Source organism: Callospermophilus lateralis, chromosome 6, assembly GCF_048772815.1.
Source record: "Callospermophilus lateralis isolate mCalLat2 chromosome 6, mCalLat2.hap1, whole genome shotgun sequence".
NCBI classification, from domain to species: domain Eukaryota; kingdom Metazoa; phylum Chordata; class Mammalia; order Rodentia; family Sciuridae; genus Callospermophilus; species Callospermophilus lateralis.
Genome location: NC_135310.1, coordinates 130449912 through 130470968, shown reverse-complemented (window position 1 = coordinate 130470968; position 21057 = coordinate 130449912). Strand labels below are relative to the sequence as shown.

Genomic DNA, 21057 nt, shown 5'->3' with positions numbered 1-21057 from the left:
TGGGAAAGGTTAATATTTTATCTGTTTACATAAATAAAGAATCTGTAAAACACTTCTTCAAATAATCTCCAGTGTCTGTAGGAATATTAAGCCTGAAGTAATTGTGGCTTTTTATCCAATATTCCTTAGTGCCTTCAATTAATTTTTATAGATTTTTAGATGTAAGAAAGTTGTATAAACTACAAAGGTCAAGGGTTTGGAACTCGACCTCAATTCTGTTACTTAAGCATTCTGGGCATTAATTTTTTCCTGTATAAATGAAGATTAAGATGCTTAACTCCAAGAAGATAAAAATACCTGTGTGAATTAAATGCTATATTTTTTATGTACTCTAGTATGGTATCTGTCTTATTAAAATGAATGCTCAAAATTGTTATTATTTTTTTGCTTCCCTGTCTGTTGATAACTACATATGTGCTTTTGGCAGATTAAAATATTAAATGAATCAAAATTAAGTACTGTTAATCATGCTGTTTATAATTTTATCAGTACAGGGGAAAATGAAACAATAAAATAGAACTTGGACTAGAGAAATTCTGTTAGAAGTATAACTTCACTCTTAATTTTCTCTGCTATTATGTGGTATGAGATGTTAAGAAATCAAAAAAATTGAGGACACTATAGGTAGATTAAATTAAATTTGGAATTCATGTTCACAGAGTAAGAGAAACGAGGCTTTCAACTATAGCAACTAAAACAAGTTTAAAATATTTAGTTACTTTAACAGCCATTTTTATTATAGTATAAAAGCAGCAGAATATAGAAATAGGATCCTTAGATGCATTCTTTTTGAAAGAGAAGTTTCATGAAACAGAGGCAGCAGAAGTCTGGGTGGTCAGCAGGAGAGATTGGCATTAGATGGTTTAATAAAAGGTAGACTGATAAGGAATGGGGAGGGAGTGCTCAACACAAGTCTTAGGATTCTCCCAGATATATCTAAGATGAATTGCGTGCACACACACACACACACACACACACACACACACACACACAGTGAGATTTCATGTGGTTTAGAATAAGGTCCACAAAAACTAATAGAGCAATTTCCCCAGTTTGCCTAGTACTAAGAGAAGAAAGGAAAAATGTGCAGGAATATAAGAGAATCATAAGTAATGTCTCATCAATCCTCACATACCAATGTGCATTTTGGTTAAGGGGAGAATGAATGCTTGGATATTTCCATCTCATAAAGATCAAAAGCTCAGGTCATGAACCCGGACTTGGTTTTTCCATTCTCTGAAATGTAGATTGCTTTATTCCACAAATCTCTTTCTGAAGTTGTGTATTTGAGTATTTATTCTTCCATGTTTAAAAACCACCTCAGGGCATTCAGTCTCTTTCTTTCCAAGTGTCTTTGCTTTTAATAAGTGATCAATAACTATATGATAGCGTCAACAAGTTCAATAAAATGAAGATATAAATAGAAGTTGTTAGAATCAGAAAATATCTCATGTAATTAAATTAGACACTTAATCTGTGAGTGGTATTTAAGTATTTACTTTGTAAAAGTATTTTTACTCTTGATTTCAACATGTCCATTAGATACAATATTAATTGGAAGAGCAATAACACTATCCATTTTGGCTCTTGGCTTCTCACTGTAATGACCATATTGTTTGCTAGAATGAAAACAGGGATCACTGTTCCACAACAAGCCCATGTTTTAATGTCCAAAATTTCCTCTAAAAAGGGCCATTTCATCTACTAAAATAAGCCAGTGTGCTCAAATGTAATTCATCCACTGTTCAAAAACTCCTAAGAGCTCATTATTGTGTTTCTTTTGGTGAAAAACAAAGCAAAAGTTTTCACCTGTAGAAATGGAATAGGATTTATCCATGGGGCAAACACAATGACTTTTTCTTGATAGGACCTGTTTTGCATTCTAACTACTAGTTTACTAAGGTAAACTGTAAGCTATATGTGCTTAAGAAATATGTATTATCACCATTAATTTCCCAACATCTAGGACAAGAATATGGGAAATGTAATAAAAGATAGATACCATAAAGATATCCTTTCAACCATTTAAGGACCTGTTATTTATAAATAACTGATAAATAACAGGTCCTTAAATGGTTGAAAGGATGAATGATTATTTTAGTGTCTTTCTATTACATTTCTCATATTCTTTTATTTTCCAGCTGCTACCAGATTTGCATTTTCCAAATGATTTTGACAAACATAACCACAAGGAATGGATTCCTCCTCTTGGGGTTTTCTGATGATCGCAAACTGCAGATCTTGTATGCTTTGCTCTTCTTGGTGTTGTACCTAGTGGCTTTGACAGGAAACTTCATCATTATCACCATCACAACACTGAACCAGCACCTCCAATCTCCAATGTATTACTTCTTGAAGCAACTTTCCCTTCTGGACCTCTCCTTCATTTCCGTCACAGTCCCCCAGGCCATTGACAATTCACTGATGGATGATAACTATGATTCATATGGCCAGTGCATACTGCAGGTTTTCTTCTTCACATCTTTGGCCTGGACTGAGATAGTTATTCTTACAGTCATGTCTTATGACCGATATACAGCCATTTGCTTCCCACTGCACTATGAGGTCATCATGGATCCCAGAAATTGTAGGTGGGCTGTGATAGCTGTGTGGGTAAGTGGAGGCATCTCAGGAATCTTATACACAGCAGCTACATTTTCTATCACATTCTGTAGGGTGAAAATAATCCATCAATTTTTCTGTGATGTTCCCCAATTACTGAAGCTCTCCTGATCCAATGATTACCTAGGAGTGATCGAAGTAGCTGCTTTCATATCTGTGGTGGCATTAGCCTGCTTCGTCTCCATTGCCCTCTCCTATGTTCACATATTCTCCACAGTTCTAAGAATACCCTCTGCTGAAGGCCGGTCTAAGGTATTCTCTACCTGCCTGCCCCACCTCTTTGTTGTCTCATTTTTTCTCTCTACAGGCATCTGTGCATATCTAAAACCAACTTCAGATTATCCATCTGCATTTGATCTTATGGTATCTATCTTTTACACAGTAATATCCCCAACACTCAACCCTATTATCTATAGTCTGAGGAATGAGGCCATGAAGGGTGTGCTAAGAAGCTTAGTTTGGGACAGAGAATTCACTGGGAAAAATACACTTTTGTCCTGTTGTTAGTGGCTGTCCAATATTATATGCAAGGAACTTTTTGGTAATTGGATCCCTCAATTTGTGAAGTTAATGAAGCAATAGAATTACTTCCTGTAGATAAACGTGTAATATAACCATTGTCATTGAATAAACTTTTCCCTACATTTATTGAAGATTTTATTCACTGAAATATTTTTTTTGAAAAAAAAATCATAGCATATGTTTTAAAAACTTTTGTATAAATAAAATTACAACAATAAGAATAAAAAGTGATAATATTTACCCACAGTTTCACCCACCAAACAAGTCAACTATTTTTATTTTAATCTATTTAAGTTTAAATATTCATCTTAATTTTTATCTTCATATATACCAGTTTTGCATACTGGTTTAAATTTGTAGGCCATTACTATGTTTAACCACATAGTTTTACTATGCTAATTTTCTTTAATGCATCAAATTCAATTAAACTCATCTGAAAATACAAGTAATCATTTACCTTTTTCACATATGCTACTTATTTTCAATTTTTCACTCTTATAAGTAAAGCTGAAAGCAGAAGCTCTTCATAATTTCAAAGTATGGGTTGTTAAATCAAAGTGCACAAATTGTTCGGTGCTCTTGAGACCATATTTCTTTCAAAAATATTTGATAATTTTGTTACCACAATTTTGTCAATTCACACAACAAATATTCATAGATAACTATTAGCTGATTGAAGTCATAACAGGTGCCTGCAACACAAAAATACAGATACAGCATTTAAATTGTGGGGACTTTTTAAAAATAATAGCAATATTTTACCTTTTGTAATTTTTTCAAATATTTGATATCTCAAGAAATTAAACATATTCACAATACTTATTTTCCATATTATTCATTTTAGCTTCACATATTTCTTATTTAATGAAAAGCCTTATAAGTATTACAATTCTATTTTATGATGGCAAAAACATTTTCTCAGGTCCTTTGTATTTCAAATTTTCAAGCCTTTTTTCTATGCAAACCTTATAGCAAGTAAGCTGAATATGGGCTGTTAATGTTATGGTAAAAAAGCTTAATCAGTTCAGGTAATTAAGACATAATCATAAATGACTCACAATTAGCTCTTTTACCTCCTTGTTCTCAGGCCATTCAAGCAGACAACAATAACATGTGAATTATATTTGTTTCTTTTTAAGTTTCACCCCAGTGAAATATTTTAACGTAATTTTCTGAAATTTTCTCTCACTGACCTATTATTTTAATGAACCCACAGAATTATAAAATAAATACATAAATTTCTACTTATATTCTATTCTTTCAACTCTCTTTATTATATATAAATATTCTTTGCAAATCAAACAATATTGTATTGATTTTACTGCATATTTGAGTAGAAGAGCCGCTCTTTACATTTTTGTTGTCTTCTATTACTTTCACAGATAAATTTTTAACGTCTTAACTCATTTCAGTAAATATTGTCTGTCTTGAGGTCAATAGTCATTCAAAATGTACAAATTAACTTGGAAAATATTGTGCTCTGTGAAACCTGTTTGTTGTTTCCAATAAGTACCAAAACGTTTTGTTGTTTGCTCTAAATCAAAAATTTTGCTAATTATCATTATGAAAATAAAATATTCCCTAATTTGTATTACTTCCAAAACCTGACTGACTCACTATGTATTCAAGATAAGCATACAATGAAACTACCAAGGGTCTTTGAACTATATCATAAATTATGAGGATTTCTGCATTGCTACTGCTACCTCCCAAGTGAGAAAATAAAAGCCCACATCCCAGGCTCCCTTACACCTAGAATGTAGGCATAGAACCTGGTTGTAGCACTAGATGCTCTGACTTGAAAGTTCACCTTACACAAGAGCAGTCTGAGCAAGCATGCATTTTGTGGCATCCTTTTCTACTCAAGTCAGTGGCCAAGTTAGTCTGCTTTGGGGAGCAGTCACAGTAGGGCCTGGAATCCAGTCTCAGCATCAGCAGGGGAAAACGTAGAGCTCAGCAGTGTCATCAGTGCCATTGCTGGTGCAGTTTCTTGGATCTGGGCTCACAAGCTTGATTATCTTCCCTTCCAAGAGACTTGGGATATCCCCAAATTTCTGCAATAAGCTCATTTTTAATTAAAAAGGGAAAGGAAATAAGGGCTTAAAATTGGAGAATTTCACAATTTGATGGAGATAGAAATAAGAGGCAAAAAAAGTAGTATTGAATTGTGTAACCTGATAATTTGAGGGTTTAGGGTTGACATTTATGACCGAGGAGGAGGTGAGAACAACTGGAGTCCCAAATAAAATGTCTTAAATTCACTTTTTTACACATTACATTTCAACTAGCTCAGTCTTACCTTTTTTTATTATTACAGTTAAAGAAAGGAAGAAGCAATTTTTCTCCTCATTTTCTTCTCTGTTGTCAGTTTCTTAGGTAAGAAGATACATTTTACTACCAGGTTTACTTGTGTTCTGCCACAGAGCTCCATTGTTGTTTGGCAACATCACATGAACAGTTTTGTTATATTATTATGTTAAAAGACCCTTCTCCTAATTGGTTAAGAAGAAAAAATAACGTAATTGGGTTTTGAGAGAACTGAGAACGCCACATTCCTTCATCCATTTGTCAATTTATTCATTTAACAAACATTTGCTTTGTTAGGCAGCCGTAGCTATAGCATTAAATATTTCATTCTTATAAAAAAAGAAAGGTTACCTCTATTGGACACAATCAGTTCAACTTATGAAACAGAGTCAATTTAATTGCATTTCATCTATGGATGTCTCTTGTTTTCTTCTTTTGCCTAATTGCTCTGGTTAGGATTTCCAGAACTATATTGAATAGAGGTTAATGAATGATTTTTTTTTTTATACCGGGAATTGAACCCAGGGGTGGTTTACCACTCAGATGCATCCCCAGATCTCTTTACTTTTTTTTATTTTGAGGCCTCTCTAAGTCACCGAGGCTGGCCTGGAACTTTTGATCCTCCAGCGTCAGTCTCCCAAGTCTCTGGGATTACCAGCGTTCACCACCACGTGGGGCTTGAATGATCTTTAATGTGCTGTTAACTTTAGTTTGCTATTAATATGTTGAAGATTTTTGTGTCTATGTTCATCTGAGAAATGGGCCTACACAGTTGTTTTTGTCTTCTTCTTTCCCCCCTCCCCCCTCCCTCTCCCCTCCCCTCCTTCTCTCCCCATCCTCCTCCTCCTCCTCTTCCTTCTTCTCTTCCTCCTCCTGCATCCGGTTTGTGTCAGGGCAATCCTGGCCTTCTCAAATGAGTTTGAAGGTGTTCCTTTCTGTTAAGTTTTTTAGATAAGTTAGAGAAGAATTTATATGAGTTCTTCATAAAATGTTTTATAGAACCAATCAGCAGTAAAGCCATCAGGTCCTGGACCTTTTTTTGGTGGGAGGCTTTTTATCACTGATTCTATCCACTAACTGCTTTATTGCTCTGTTTACCTTGCCTGTTTCTTCATAATTTAATGTTAATAAGTTGAATGGGTCAAGGAATTTATTCATTTTTTCTAGGTTATCAATTTAGGGACATATGATTGTTCATAATAAAACTGTGGACCAAGGCACATCACCAGTCAAGAATTAGAGCCTACTAGAAACTGTTGAAAATATAGTATCTGATATGAAGGATGCAAGTGACTCAGCTTTCTGTTCCCTAAGCCAAATAGTGTTTATCTTCAATGTGAAATTTAACTGTAAATACTGCTTGAATGTTAAGAGATTATAGAAACATATAACTAATAAAATGGACTTGAGTCTAAGATATTTTTTTCTCAAAAAACTAAAAAAAAGAAGAATTAGAGTGTAGCCCTTCCCTGAATCCTCTGAATATCTATTTCTAATCCCAGTCCTCCTAATCTCTTAAAACATCATCACTAATCTGACCTTTTTGTTTTTCTATCCCTTTCTCTTCTTGAATGTATTAAGCTACTAATGTATATCCCTTACATATAATTATCATTTGATTTTGAAATTTATATAAATGAAAACATACTGTGTGCTTTCTATTCTATTATATATCTTTACCTCAATATTGTTTGTACATTTTATTTAGCTTCCTTGCATTAGCTATCATTTATTTATTTTCATCATTGTATAGTATTCCACTGAACAAATACAAGAAATAGCTTTATCCAATAGGTGGTTGAGGGACATTTATATTCTTTCAGATTCGTAGCAATTGTGCAAAATGCTATTGTGAAAGCTCCGAATACACATGTAAGGAAGTAATCACAAAGTTATGAATATGCAATGGCCATATTACAATAATGAGAAACATTGGCATGTCAGAGATTTGTCTTGACTACAAGTTTACTGGCTCAAGGCCAATTCCTCCTTGGAGCTACCTTCATCCACTGACTGCTCACAGAACTAAAACAGCCTGCCGTCTCAGCCCAAATTTGGACAGTTCTAGCTTCAAAAATCCATTTAGCAGTCATCAGTAATGCATCTCAATACAATTTTTTTTCTCTGCCCAGTTCTACTCTTTCCTTCCCTTGCCTATACAAATTTTACCCAAAAGGTACTCCTTAATAAGTATTCTGTATCCTAATTGCCATCTTAAAATCTGCCTCGTGGAGGGGATTCTATATCAGACAGTCGGATTCAGGAGTGGTCCCAACAGCTTGAGTGCTCTATCTCAGCTTCAGGAGGAAATGTATTCTTGAGTACTCTATTCCCTGTGTTTTGTGATTGTTTCTTTTTTTTATTAATTTTTATTGTTGGTTGTTCAAAACATTACATAGTTCTTGATATATCATATTTCACACTTTGATTAAAGTGGGATATGAACTTCCATTTTTACCCCGTATACAGATTGCAGAATCACATCAGTTACACATCCATTGATTTACATATTGCCAAACTAGTGTCTGTTGTATTCTGCTGCCTTTCCTATCCTCTACTATCCCCCCTCCCCCCTCCCCTCCCCTCTTCGCTCTCTACCCCCTCTACTGTAATTCATTTCTCCCCCTTATATATTTTTCCCCTTTCCCTCACTTCCTCTTGTATGTAATTTTGTATACCCCTGAGGGTCTCCTTCCATTTCCATGCAATTTCCCTTCTCTCTCCCTTTCCCTCCCACCTCTCATCCCTGTTTAATGTTAATCTTCTTCTCATGCTCTTCGTCCCTACTCTGTTCTTAGTTACTCTCCTTATATCAAAGAAGACATTTGGCATTTGTTTTTAAGGGATTGGCTAGCTTCACTTAGCATAATCTACTCTAATGCCATCCATTTCCCTGCAAATTCTATAATTTTGTCATTTTTTAATCCAGAGTAATACTCCATTGTGTATAAATGCCACATTTTTTTTATCCATTCGTCTATTAAAGGGCACATAGGTTGGTTCCACAGTCTTGTGAATTGTGCTGCTATGAACATGGATGTAGCAGTGTCCCTGTAGCATGCTCTTTTTAGGTCTTTAGGGAATAGACCGAGAAGGGGAATAGCTGGGTCAAATGGTGGTTCCATTCCCAGCTTTCCAAGAAATCTCCATACTGCTTTCCAAATTGGCCGCACCAATTTGCAGTCCCACCAGCAATGTACAAGTGAACCCATTTCCCCACATCCTCGTCAGCACTTGTTGTTGTTTGACTTCAGAATGGCTGCCAATCTTACTGGAGTGAGATGGTATCTTAGGGTGGTTTTGATTTGCATTTCCCTGACTGCTAGAGATGGTGAGCATTTTTTCATATACTTGTTGATTGATTGTATGTCCTCCTCTGAGAAATGTCTGTTCAGGTCCTTGGCCCATTTGTTGATTGGGTTATTTGTTATCTTATTGTCTAATTTTTTTAGTTCTTTGTATATTCTGGATATTAGGGCTCTGTCTGAAGTGTGAGGAGTAAAGATTTGTTCCCAGGATGAAGGCTCCCTATTTATCTCTCTTATTGTTTCTTTTGCTGAGAAAAAACTTTTTAGTTTGAGTAAGTCCCATTTGTTGATTCTCGTTATTAACTCTTGTGCTATGGGTGTCCTATTGAGGTATTTGGAGCCCGACCCCACAGTATGTAGATTGTAGCCAACTTTTTCTTCTATCAGACACCGTGTCTCTGATGTGATATCAAGTTCCTTGATCCACTTTGAGTTAACTTTTGTGCATGGCGAGAGAAAGGGTTTCAGTTTCATTTTGTTGCATATGGATTTCCAGTTTTCCCAACACAATTTGTTGAAGATGCTATCCTTCCTCCATTGCATGCTTTTAGCCCCTTTATCAAATATAAGATAGTTGTAATTTTGTGGATTGGTTTCTGTGTCCTCTATTCTGTACCATTGGTCCACCCGTCAGTTTTGGTACCAGTACCATACTGTTTTTGTTACTATTGCTCTGTAGTATAGTTTGAAGTCTGGTATCGCTATACCACCTGATTCACACTTCCTGCTTAGCATTGTTTTTGCTATTCTGGGTCTTTTATTTTTCCATATGAATTTCATGATTGCTTTCTCTATTTCTACAAGAAATGCCATTGGGATTTTGATTGGCATTGCATTAAACCTATAGAGAACTTTTGGTAATATCGCCATTTTGATGATGTTAGTTCTACCTATCCATGAACAGGGTATATTTTTCCATCTTCTAAGATCTTCTTCTATTTCTCTCTTTAGGGTTCTGTAGTTTTCATTGTATAAGTCTTTCACCTCTTTTGTTAGGTTGATTCCCAAGTATTTTATTTTTTTTTTTTGGAGGTTATTGTGAATGGAGTGCTTTTCCTCATTTCCATTTCAGAGGATTTGTCACTGATATACAGTAATGCCTTTGATTCTTGCGTGTTGATTTTATATCCTGCCACTTTGCTGAATTTATTTATTAGCTCTAATAGTTTCTTTGTAGACCCTTTTGGGTCTGCTAGGTATAGAATCATGTCATCTGCAAATAGTGATAATTTGAGTTCTTCTTTTCCTATTTTTATGCCTTTAATTTCTTTTGTCTGTCTAATTGCTCTGGCCAGTGATTCAAGAACTATGTTGAACAGAAGTGGTGAGAGAGGGCATCCCTGTCTTGTTCCAGATTTTAGAGGGAATGCCTTCAGTTTTTCTCCATTCAGAATGATGCTAGCCTGAGGCTTAGCATAGATTGCTTTTACAATATTGAGGTATGTTCCTGTTATCCCTAGTTTTTCTAGAGTTTTGAACATAAAGGGATGCTGTACATTGTCGAATGCTTTTTCTGCATCTGTCGAGATGATCATATGGTTCTTATTATTAAGCCTATTGATGTGGTGAATAACATTTATTGATTTCCGTATATTGAACCAGCCTTGCATCCCAGGGATAAATCCTAACTGATCATGGTGCACAATTTTTTTGATATGTTTTTGTATCCGATTTGCCAGAATTTTATTGAGGATTTTTGCATCTAGGTTCATTAGAGATATTGGTCTGTAGTTTTCTTTCTTTGAAGTGTCTTTGTCTGGCTTAGGAATCAGGGTGATATTGGCCTCGTTGAATAAATTTGGAAGTTCTCCCTCCTTTTCTATTTCTTGAAATAGCTTGAAAAGTTTTGCTATTAGTTCCTCTTTAAAGGTTTTATAAAACTCTGCTGTATAGCCATCTGGTCCTGGGCTTTTCGTAGTTGGTAGTCTTTTGATGGTTTCTTCTATTTCCTCAATTGATATTGGTCTGTTTAGGTTGTCAATATCCTCCTGACTCAATCTGGGCAGATCATATGATTTAAAAAATTTATCGATGCCGTCACTATCTTCTATTATATTGGAGTATAAGGATTCAAAATAATTTCTGATAATCTTCTGTATTTCTGAAGTGTCTGTTGTGATATTGCCTTCTTCATCCCGTATGCTAGTAATTTGAGTTCTTTCTCTTCTTCTCTTCGTTAGCGTGGCTAAGGGTCTGTCGATTTTATTTATTTTTTCAAAGAACCAACTTTTAGTTTTGTCAATTTTTTCAATTGTTTCTTTTGTTTCGATTTCATAAATTTCAGCTCTGATTTTAATTATTTCTTGCCTTCTATTTCTTTTACTGTTGTTTTCCTCTTCTTTTTCTAGAATTTTGAGATGAAGTATTAGATCATTTATTTGTTGGATTTTTCTTTTTTTAAGGAATGAACTCCAAGCAATGAATTTTCCTCTTAGAACTGCTTTCAATGTGTCCCATAGATTCCGATATGTTGTGTCTGTGTTTTCATTTATCTCTAAGAATTTTTTAATTTCCTCCTTGATGTCTTCTATAACCCATTGATCATTCAGTAATCTATTGTTCATTCTCCAAGTGATGCATGATTTTTCCTTACTTCTTTTATCGTTGATTTTCAATTTCATTCCACTATGATCAAATAAGATGCATGGTATTATCTCTACTCCTTTATATTGTCTAAGAGTTGCCTGTGACATAATATATGATCTATTTTTGAGAAGGATCCATGTGCTGCTGAGAAAAAAGTGTAACTGCTTGATGTTGGGTGGTATATTCTATATATGTCAATTAAGTCTAGGTTATTAATTACGTTATTGAGTTCTATAGTTTCCTTATTCAACTTTTGTTTGGAAGATCTGTCCAGTGGTGAGAGAGGGGTGTTGAAGTCTCCCATGATTATTGTATGGTGGTCTATTAGACTCTTGAACTTGAGAAGAGTTTGTTTGATGAACATAGCTGCACCATTGTTTGGGGCATATATATTTATGATTGTTATGTCTTGTTGGTGTATGGTTCCCTTGAGCAGTATGTAGTGTCCCTCTTTATCCCTTTTGATTAACTTTTGCTTGAAATCTATATCATTTAATATGAGTATGGACACTCCTTCTTGTTTTCGAAGTTCATATGAATGATATGATTTTTCCCAACCTTTCACCTTCAGTCTATGCATGTCTTTTTCTATCAAATGCATCTCCTGAAGGCAGCATATTGTTGGGTCTTGTTTTATGATCCATTCTACTAGCCTGTGTCTCTTAATTGGTGAGTTTAAGCCATTAACATTTAGGGTTATTATTGAGATATGTGTTGTTCTTCCAGCCATATTTGTTTATTTATGTTACTAAACATGGTTTGTTTTCCTCTTTGATTATTCCCCCCCACCCTTTACTGTACTACCTCCCCCTGTTGGTTTTCATTGATATTTTCCATTTCTTCTTCCTGTAATATTATGCCGAGGATGTTTTGAAGAGATGGTTTTCTAGCTGCAAATTCTTTTAACTTTTGTTTATCGTGGAAGGTTTTAATTTCATCTTCCATCCTGAAGCTTAATTTCGCTGGATACACAATTCTTGGTTGAAACCCATTTTCTTTCAGTGTTTGAAATATGTTATTCCAGGATCTTCTAGCTTTCAGAGTCTGTGTTGAAAGATCAGATCTTATCCTGATTGGTTTACCCCTAAATGTAATCTGCTTCCTTTCTCTTGTAGCTTTTAAAATTCTGTCCTTATTCTGTATGTTGGCCATCTTCATTATAATGTGTCTAGGTGTGGATCTCTTATGATTTTGCACATTCGGCATCCTGTAGGCTTCTAGGATTTGGGATTCTGTCTCATTCTTCAAGTCTGGAAAGTTTTCTTGTATTATTTCATTGAATAGAATGCTCATTCCTTTAGTTTGAACCTCTATACCTTCCTGTATCCCAATGACTTTTAAGTTTGGTTTCTTTATGTTATCCCATATTTCTTGGATGTTCTGCTCATGGTTTCTTAACAGTCTTGCTGAGCTGTCTATGTTCTTTTCAAGTTGAAATGTTTTGTCTTCATTGTCTGATGTTCTATTTTCTAAGTGTTCTCCTCTGCTGGTAGTATTCTCAATTGAGTTTTTAAGTTGGTTTATTGCTTCCTGCATTACTAGGATTTCTGTTTGTTTGTTTTTTATAACCTCTATCTCCCTGTATAATTGATCTTTTGCTTCTTGGATTTGTTTATGTAATTCATTGTCGAAGTGGTCGAAGTGGTCTTTCATTGTCCTATTTTTGCTGTCTAATGTCTTCCTTGAGACTCGAGATCATCTGAAGCATGTATATCCTGAATTCTTTATCTGACATTCCATCTGCTGCAGATATTGCCTCTTCTAAAGTTGAGTTGATCTGCATTGCTTGAGGTCCTTTCTTTCCTTGTCTTTTCATACTGTTTGCGTTTCTTTCTGCTTGGTGAAACTGTTGTGTTATTGATTTTCCCCCCTATATATTTATATTGCTCTTGTATAGTTGCAAAGTCTCCCTCACAGGCTTTGGCGGTGGCTCTGCCCCTCCTCCAATTGGGGCAATGTGCCTACAACACCGGCAGGCCGCTGGGCCTGTTCTTTCGGTGGTCGCAGGTCCGCCTACCTTGCAGGCGTGGGCGGCGGCTCTGACCCTCTGCAGGCCGCTGGGCCTGTTCTGCCAGTGGGTCACAAGTCCGCCTACCTTGCAGGCACGGGCAGCGGCTCTGCCCCTATGTGGGCCGCTAGGTCTGTTCAGTCTGTCAGTTGCAGGTCTGTCTACATAGCAGGCGCTGGTGGCGGCTCTGCTCCACCCACAACCGGGGTGATGGCGGGCCACTGGGCCTGTTCTGCCTGTGGTTCGCAGGTCCGCCTACCTTGCAGGCACACGGGGCAGTTCCGCCCATCCGTGTGTTGCTGGGCCTGACCTGCCAGTGGGTCTCAGGTCTGCCTACCTTGCAGGCGCGTGGGGCGGTTCTGCCCCTCCATGGGTTGCTGGGCCCGTTCTGCCGGTGGGTCACAGGTCAGCCTACAGTGCAGGCATGTGGGGCAGCTGTGCCCCTCCGCGGGTTGCTGGGCCTGACCTGCTGGTTGGGTGGGTCGCAGGTCCGCGTACCTTGCAAGCGAGGGGGATGGCTCTGCTGCTCTGCAGGTTTCTGGGCCTGTTCTGCTGGTGGGTTGCAGGTCCACCTACCTTGCAGGCCCACGGTGGCTCTGCCCCTCCCCCAAGCAGGGCGATGTGTCTGGCGGGCCTCTGGGCCTGTTCTGTCGGTGGTCACGGTTCCGCCTACCTTGCAGGCGCGTGGGGCAGCTTTGCCCCTCTGCGGGTTGCTGGGCCTGACCTGCAGGTGGGTCGCAGGTCTGCCTACCTTGCAGGTGCGGGGGGTGGCTCTTGTAATTGTTTCTTATTTTGGTTATTCCTGTATTCCTTAGAGTTCTTCACTTACTTATATCCAATCTTTCAGTATTCCAGTTTTTCATGATTGCTTTATAATTCTTTATGTTAAAATTTCCCTGTTAAAATAAAATTACTGTGTGATCTCCCCTCCACCTCCTCATCTGACAGATGGTTATAGGAACAAATAATAACCAAAGAGAAAATGAAATTGTGTCTCCATTACTAATGAAAATACATTTTTCTAATAAAATTGGAAGTTTAAAAGGTTTACTGAAAGCTAATAGGAAAATCAATGTGTTACCAAAGTAACACACAAGTAAGTTCTCTCTTTTGGAATGGGAATATGGATTGGTTCTGTTTTCTGTGGGACCACTGGATCCATGAATCCATTCCAAGAGCATTTTATGAAGGAATTTGGAAATGCTGTTGACAAAACAGTCCTCAGCATCCAGCCTGCAATGGGGATTACCTCAGCTCCAGAAAGCTGTCTCACTAATGGCCACACCCATCTCATGTGTGCCTTCACCCAGTGCCAACCAATGCCACTATAAAGGCCTAACCCCAGGCAGTGTAACTGAAGACAACTCCAAATTACCCATATTCCCATACCCAACTCCCTAGCGGCTCAGCTGAGACTGATACTGAGCAGACTGTGGCTCATCTCCTCCCAGTCCTGCTTCCTGACCCTCACTTCTACAGTACATCAGTAAACATCCTTCAACCTAAATTTCAGGTTATAGTCTTCTTCTCAGGGAATGCAACTTGCACTACATTTATTCTGCAAATTCTCAATTATTTCCTTGAATACTGTCTACTGTTTTGCCTTCTTTCTAGATTTTTCTATTATTATGTACTATTATTGTTTCGTCTATACAACATATCTCTTAGTGTTGGTCTTCACACTTTCCCCTTCTTCTTTTGTTTCCAAACATTTTCTGAGAGTGGACATATATTCCAGATCAGTAAATTTTTATCTTCATTGCCTTCGTTTATTGATATTTGTTATAAATTTTTGCTTTATTTCACATTATCAATGTTCTCACCCACTGGGTATATATATCAAGCTTATTTTAAGTTAGTTTCATTTTTTAGTTCATTGATTCTGCCTCATCTTTTATAATCAAGTCAACTTATTTTTTTTATTAATGGCTTCATTTCTCAAATATATCATTGCCTTAAGTAAAATTCATATTACTCTGAAAAGTTTAGTTATTTTGACTACTCAGATATTTAAAAGAGGAACCAAAGGTAACCGGGTTTTTTTTTTCTGCCTCTTGCTGATTTTAGGGAGTGGTGGAGATTACACAATGCAGAGAAGAGAATTGCTGCTGCTGAAACTTGAACCTAATCACATTCCATTTAATTACTCTTACCAGGTGATGCTGACCCTGGAAACCCTGAATTCAAGAAATATTGGCTATAAGGAAAATGCAGTTTATCAGGCTCCCTCACCCAGATGTCCAAGGAGCAATGTGTTATGGAAGTCAGAAGCAACAGTCCCTGTGTAGTCTTATATAATGCATGAAGTCATATTTGGCATGCTGCAGACTTTGATGTAATCTTGTACATAAGATAAACAGGACTTTCTGCTCTCCTATCCATCAATAAAGATATGTCAGATATCTCTTCAGCCCCATGTATCTTCTTGAATTTGTCTAAATCATCAATTAACCTGCCTGGGATAAAGTAGTTATACCATACTGGCTCAGTACCTCCAATGGTCCATTGTTCTTTTTCTTTCAGAGTTTCCTTCCTTACTTTCTACTACCTAAATCATAGCATTTGTGAAAGTAAAAACAAAATTCCAAGGCAGGTATCTGCACCAGGCAACTGCTGATACCAACTACCATCAACACACAGATGTAGATGTTCCCCTGAGCTCATTCCACTAATCTTACCAGAGCTTGACCTCGCTTTTTCTGTCTTGAAGTTGGAAAACAGTCAATAATCAGGCATTTTTTAAAAAATATTTTAAAAACATAATTAAAAGTTTAGCCCCAATCAAGAAAGAGCTCAGATATAATACTTGGACTATTTTCCATAACAATGTCACTCACTGCTGTTCCCCATCACCCATTCTCACAGAACTAGAAAAAAAAAACAGTCCTTATTAAAAACAACCACTTTCTATCTTCCCAGGGATCTGTTCTTTGATTTAAGTTTCTTAGATCCACTGAGTTGTTCTTTTTTCACCTTTTCTATAAGCAAGTTAAACACATGAGGACAGAAAATTCTTCTCAACTCTTTGCCATGAAAAAGGCCAAAACTCATTGCTACTTTTTCTGTACTCAAGATTTTCTAATTTGTGAGTTCATTTACAGGAAAATAAATCATACATTTAGAAAAGATAAAATGAACAATGTAAATTTTTATTTTAAGTGCATTTTACTATTAATATTAAAATGAAAAATAAAAATTAGTCCAAATATATAGTCACATATAAAATAATAAAATATAAATATTGTCACATATAAGAGGTTGTGAGGGGAAAGGGGGGGAAACAAGGGATAGAACTGAACAACAACAGATGAGGTAGAGAGGGAAGATGGGAGGGGAGGGGAGGGGGGATAGTAGGGGATAGGAAAGGCAACAGAATACAACAGTCACTAATATGGCATTATGTAAAAATTGTGAATGTGTAACTGATGTGATTCTGCAATTTGTATTTGGGGTAAAAATGGAAGTTCATAGCTCAGTTGAATCAAATGTATGAAAGATGATATGTCATGAGCTTTTTAATGTTTTGAATAACCAATATAAAAAGGAAAAAAAATTAGTCCAAATAGATGAATATATTCAGTATTAAATAAGACATGAAAATTAATTAGAAGGAATGAAATTTAAATTAAATATTGGGTATCTCTATGTTTCAAATTGTTTAACCTTCCTTCTCCCAAAATAATAAACTATAAAAAATAACAATAATAATAATGAACCATTCTAGATTTTTCTTCAAATTTTCGAATTCTTTTTTTTAACTGTCTCAAAGGCTTTTATTATTTTTATTTTTTACAACCCTCCCCCACAGTAAGGTAATGTTATTAAATAATCTAATCCAATTCCAAAATGGCTCTCTGCATCTGCTCTGGTGTCTTCTGCCATATCATTGCATATTTATGCATCACTGAGATAAGAATTTTCTTAACATTATTATTTTGATAACCTGAAGCTGCTCAGTTACCTTTGAGCTCTCATCCTCTCCTATTTATACAATGAAGCTCAAGACAAATAGCATGAACCTCAGTATTGGCTCCTCCCACCATAACCCTCACTTCCTCCAGGACAATAATTTCCTCTACCACACGGTCGCCCCACGGTCACCCCGTGTTCCTGCTACCCAAGTTTCCACTCTTCATTAGACTATATTTAGAAGGTTGCTGGTTATAATTTCCAAAATCATTATGATTTCTACTTCCATAATTTCCTCCTCCATAGTTGTCATAACCACCTCCATAGCCCCCACCCCGGTTTCCATAGCCAGATCCTCTACCACCATAGCCTCCTCTTCTTTCTCCATAACCAGGACTACCTCCAAAATTGCCACATCCAGGTCCTCCTCCAGATCCATTAGAGCCATCCCCAAACCCACCTCCGCTTTCATATCCATCAGATCTTCTCTGAAATTGCCTCCTCTTCCACTTCTGGAACTTTGGACTTTTTGCATTTCTTGTCTAGACAAAGCCTTTCTTACTTCTGCATTATGACCATTGATGGTGTGGTATTTTTGCAATACAATTTTGTCCACAGGATCATGGTCATCAAAAGTAACAAAACCAAAGCCTCTTTTCTTTCCAGACTGCCTATCTGTAATTATCTCAATGGTGTCAATTTTCTCATATTCTTCAAAGTAATCTCTAAGGTGGTGTTCCTCAGTATCTTCTCTAATTCTGCCAACAAACAGCTTCTTCACAGTCACAGAAGCCCCTGGTTTTCCAGATTCCTCTCTTGCTACGGCTGGTTTTGGCTCAATGACTCTGCCATAAATTGAATGAGGTCTTGCAGCCTTGGCAGCATCAACCTCAGCCTTGGATGAGAAAGTTACAAAACCAAATTCTCTTGATCTTTTGCTTGCAGGATCCCTCATAACCACACAATCTGTAAGTTTTCCCTATTGCTCATAGTAGTTTCTTAAACTTTCTTCTGTGGTTTTAAAACTTAAGCCACCAATGAAGAGTTTACGGAACTGTACCTTTTCTCTCTACATCATGGACTCAGTCCCTTCAGCCTGATTTCCCGCAGGCAAGTGAGATAAGAGAGATCTCCACAGACAAACAAAAACCCAACTTTTCTAGGCGCTGGAGTGAGAACTGCCGCTGAAAAGCACCTCCACAAAGGACCAGCACTGCTGCTACTGCTGCTGCATTTCTAGAACCTTCCTCTGACTAACTCCAATTTATTTTTAAAATGGACTTGCTTTTCCCTAATCTCTCCCCTCCCTAATCTCAGGGAAATGGGATTACCTTTTTTCCCAAATTAGGCAGATTTATCTGTCCTTGAGTTCACACCCACCATAGGAATGAAGTAATCCAGACTGTGGGGAGGGTATCAGAAGATCTCAGAAATGACTCTCTCCCAAATTAACAAGTGAATTATAACTCCAGACAGAAAACTGTGGAATGTAGCCTTTGAATCACCTCTTTAAAAGTCCCTTGTTCCTGCTGATGGGCAGAATCACAGCCTTTAGGACAGGTGTCCTCTGTGTTTTTCCTTTGCTAGCAAAGCAAAAAAAGTCTCTTTTTCCTTTTTTCTCAAAGTGGTGTTCTCATTATTGATTGGCATCAAGCTTTTAGCAACAAAAGGAAGCTTTCTGCTGTGTTTTCGGCATGTCCCTGGTATGTTCTCAGCCCAACAGACAGAGTCAAATTTCCTTTGCTCAGACAGTTTCATGGCAAAATTGGTTGTGCAAAAGAGCTGGGTACAAAGTATCCATGCTTCAGTTTGTGGCCACTTGGCCTGTTGTGTATATTTTCTAGAAAATGCTGGGATGGTATGACTGTACATTTTGAAGAAGAGTAAGTGAGGGGCCAGAAAAGTGGTGCAAGCTTGTAATCCCATCAGCTCAGGAGATTGAGACGGAGGATTGTGAGTTCAAAGCCAGCTTCAGCAGAAGTGAGACACTAAGGAACTCAGTGAGATGCTGTCTCTAGCATGCACAACAAGGCCCGAAGTTCAATCCCTAGCATTCTTTTTTTCTGATTCCCTTGGTGTTGCCGTTTTCCCCTCAGCTCATGTGAATGTACACACTGGACACAGCATCTCTGCACTGAGATTGCTCCAGACTGCAGAGGCACACAACTGGAGGAACTCAGATGAACCAAGAATCCATTGAGGAAGCTCAGTTGTGTTTGGCACACATTAAATTTTCAAATTCTTTAGTGGCTCTTTAAAGTAGTGTCTCTAATATATAAAATATTCGCCAAGTTATTTTAAGAATAAAAACATGCACAAACATTTTGAAGATTACCTTTTATGTTTTTTATTGGTATGTTATTATTATTATACATATTACTGGGATTCATTGTGACATATTTGTACATGCACATGACAAAATCTGATCAAACTCATTTCCCAGTACTTCCTGTTCCCCTCCCCTTCACCCTATACTGATTCCTCTCCTGTACTTTACTGGTCCCCCTTGTAGCATTATTCTTTAATTAGTATATTATAATTATATATAAAAGTTGGAGTTTTTGAGGTATGGTCTTACAAGGAGATACAACAGAGTATAGTTTGGTCAATTTTATTTCCCAGTACCTTATCCTGTTGCCCCTCCTCCCTCCTTCTCAATTCCCTTCCTCTACCCTATTAATCTCCCTTCTATTTTGGTGAGGTCTCTTTTTCATTCTAATGTCTCTTATGCATGGAGGCACACATATGAGAGAAAACATTTGTCCTATAACTCTCGCTTAGCATTTTATTCTCCTGTTCTACCCATTTAAGAGCAAATAACATTATTTATTCTTCTTTATAACTGAGTAAAACTCCTTTGAGTTTATATGCTACATTTTTTAATTAATTCTTCTGTGGTTAAATGGATAGGTAGGCTGGTTCCACAACTTGGCTACTGTAAATTGTGCTGCTATAAACATTGATATCTATGTATCAATAAAGCATGCCAATTTTAGCTGTTTTGGACAAACACCAAGGAGTGGAAAATCTGGGACATATGGTGGTTCCATTAATAGACTTTTGAGGAATCTCCATACTGATTTTCAAAGAGGTTATATTAATTTTCAGTCTGACCAACATTGTATAAGTGTGCCTTGGCCTAGAGAGCTTGTATGGTTAATTTTATTCCTGATGATTGTCATTCTAAAGGGAGTGAGATCAAATCTTAGTGCAGATTTGATTTGCTTTTTTCTAATTGCTAAGATTGTTGATAATGTTTTCTAATCTCCCCAAACATAAAATTCCTAAAAATAAATGTAACCAAAGAAGTGAAAAACCTCCACAATTAAAACTATAGAACAGCCAAGAAACAAAGTAGACTTTACAAAAGTGAAAGACCCCACATGTTCTTTTCTTTAATATTTTTTATTTGTTGATGGACATTTATTTTATTTATTTGTATATGGTGCTGAGAATTGAACCCAGTGCATCATGCATGCTAGGCAAGCACACTATCACTGAGCCAAAACCTCAGCTCCCCCACATGTTCTTAAATAGGCAGAATAGTGTTAATTCTGGCTATATTAAAATGTCTATATTTCCAAAAGCAATCAATATATTCAATGTGATCCTCATCAAAATGCTAATGACATTCTTGCAGAACTGAAAAAAAACAGTCCTAAAATTCATATGGAACAATAAAAAATAATAATAACCAAAGCAATTCTGAGCAATACAAGTAATGCTGGAGACATCATAATAGTTTATCTCAAATTATACTACAGAAATATAGTAGGATAGTATTGGCATAAAAAT

At 36.8% G+C, this 21057-nt stretch overlaps 1 protein-coding gene and 1 pseudogene across 1 annotated transcript; one reads left to right on the top strand and one right to left on the bottom strand.

Moving 5' to 3' along the window:
- The first annotated feature begins 2166 nt into the window (after window positions 1–2166).
- On the top strand, window positions 2167–3187 carry LOC143402118 (olfactory receptor 14J1-like; annotated as a pseudogene).
- A 14263-nt stretch (window positions 3188–17450) lies between these two features.
- On the bottom strand, window positions 17451–18311 carry LOC143400845 (heterogeneous nuclear ribonucleoproteins A2/B1-like). The gene is made up of 2 exons (XM_076857825.1): window positions 17754–18311; window positions 17451–17721 (listed from the first exon to the last, which is right to left on the bottom strand). Exons 1-2 carry the CDS (start codon window positions 18215–18217, stop codon window positions 17451–17453), a joined length of 735 nt encoding a protein of 244 aa, XP_076713940.1. The 5' UTR covers window positions 18218–18311.
- Between the last annotated feature and the right edge of the window lie 2746 nt (window positions 18312–21057).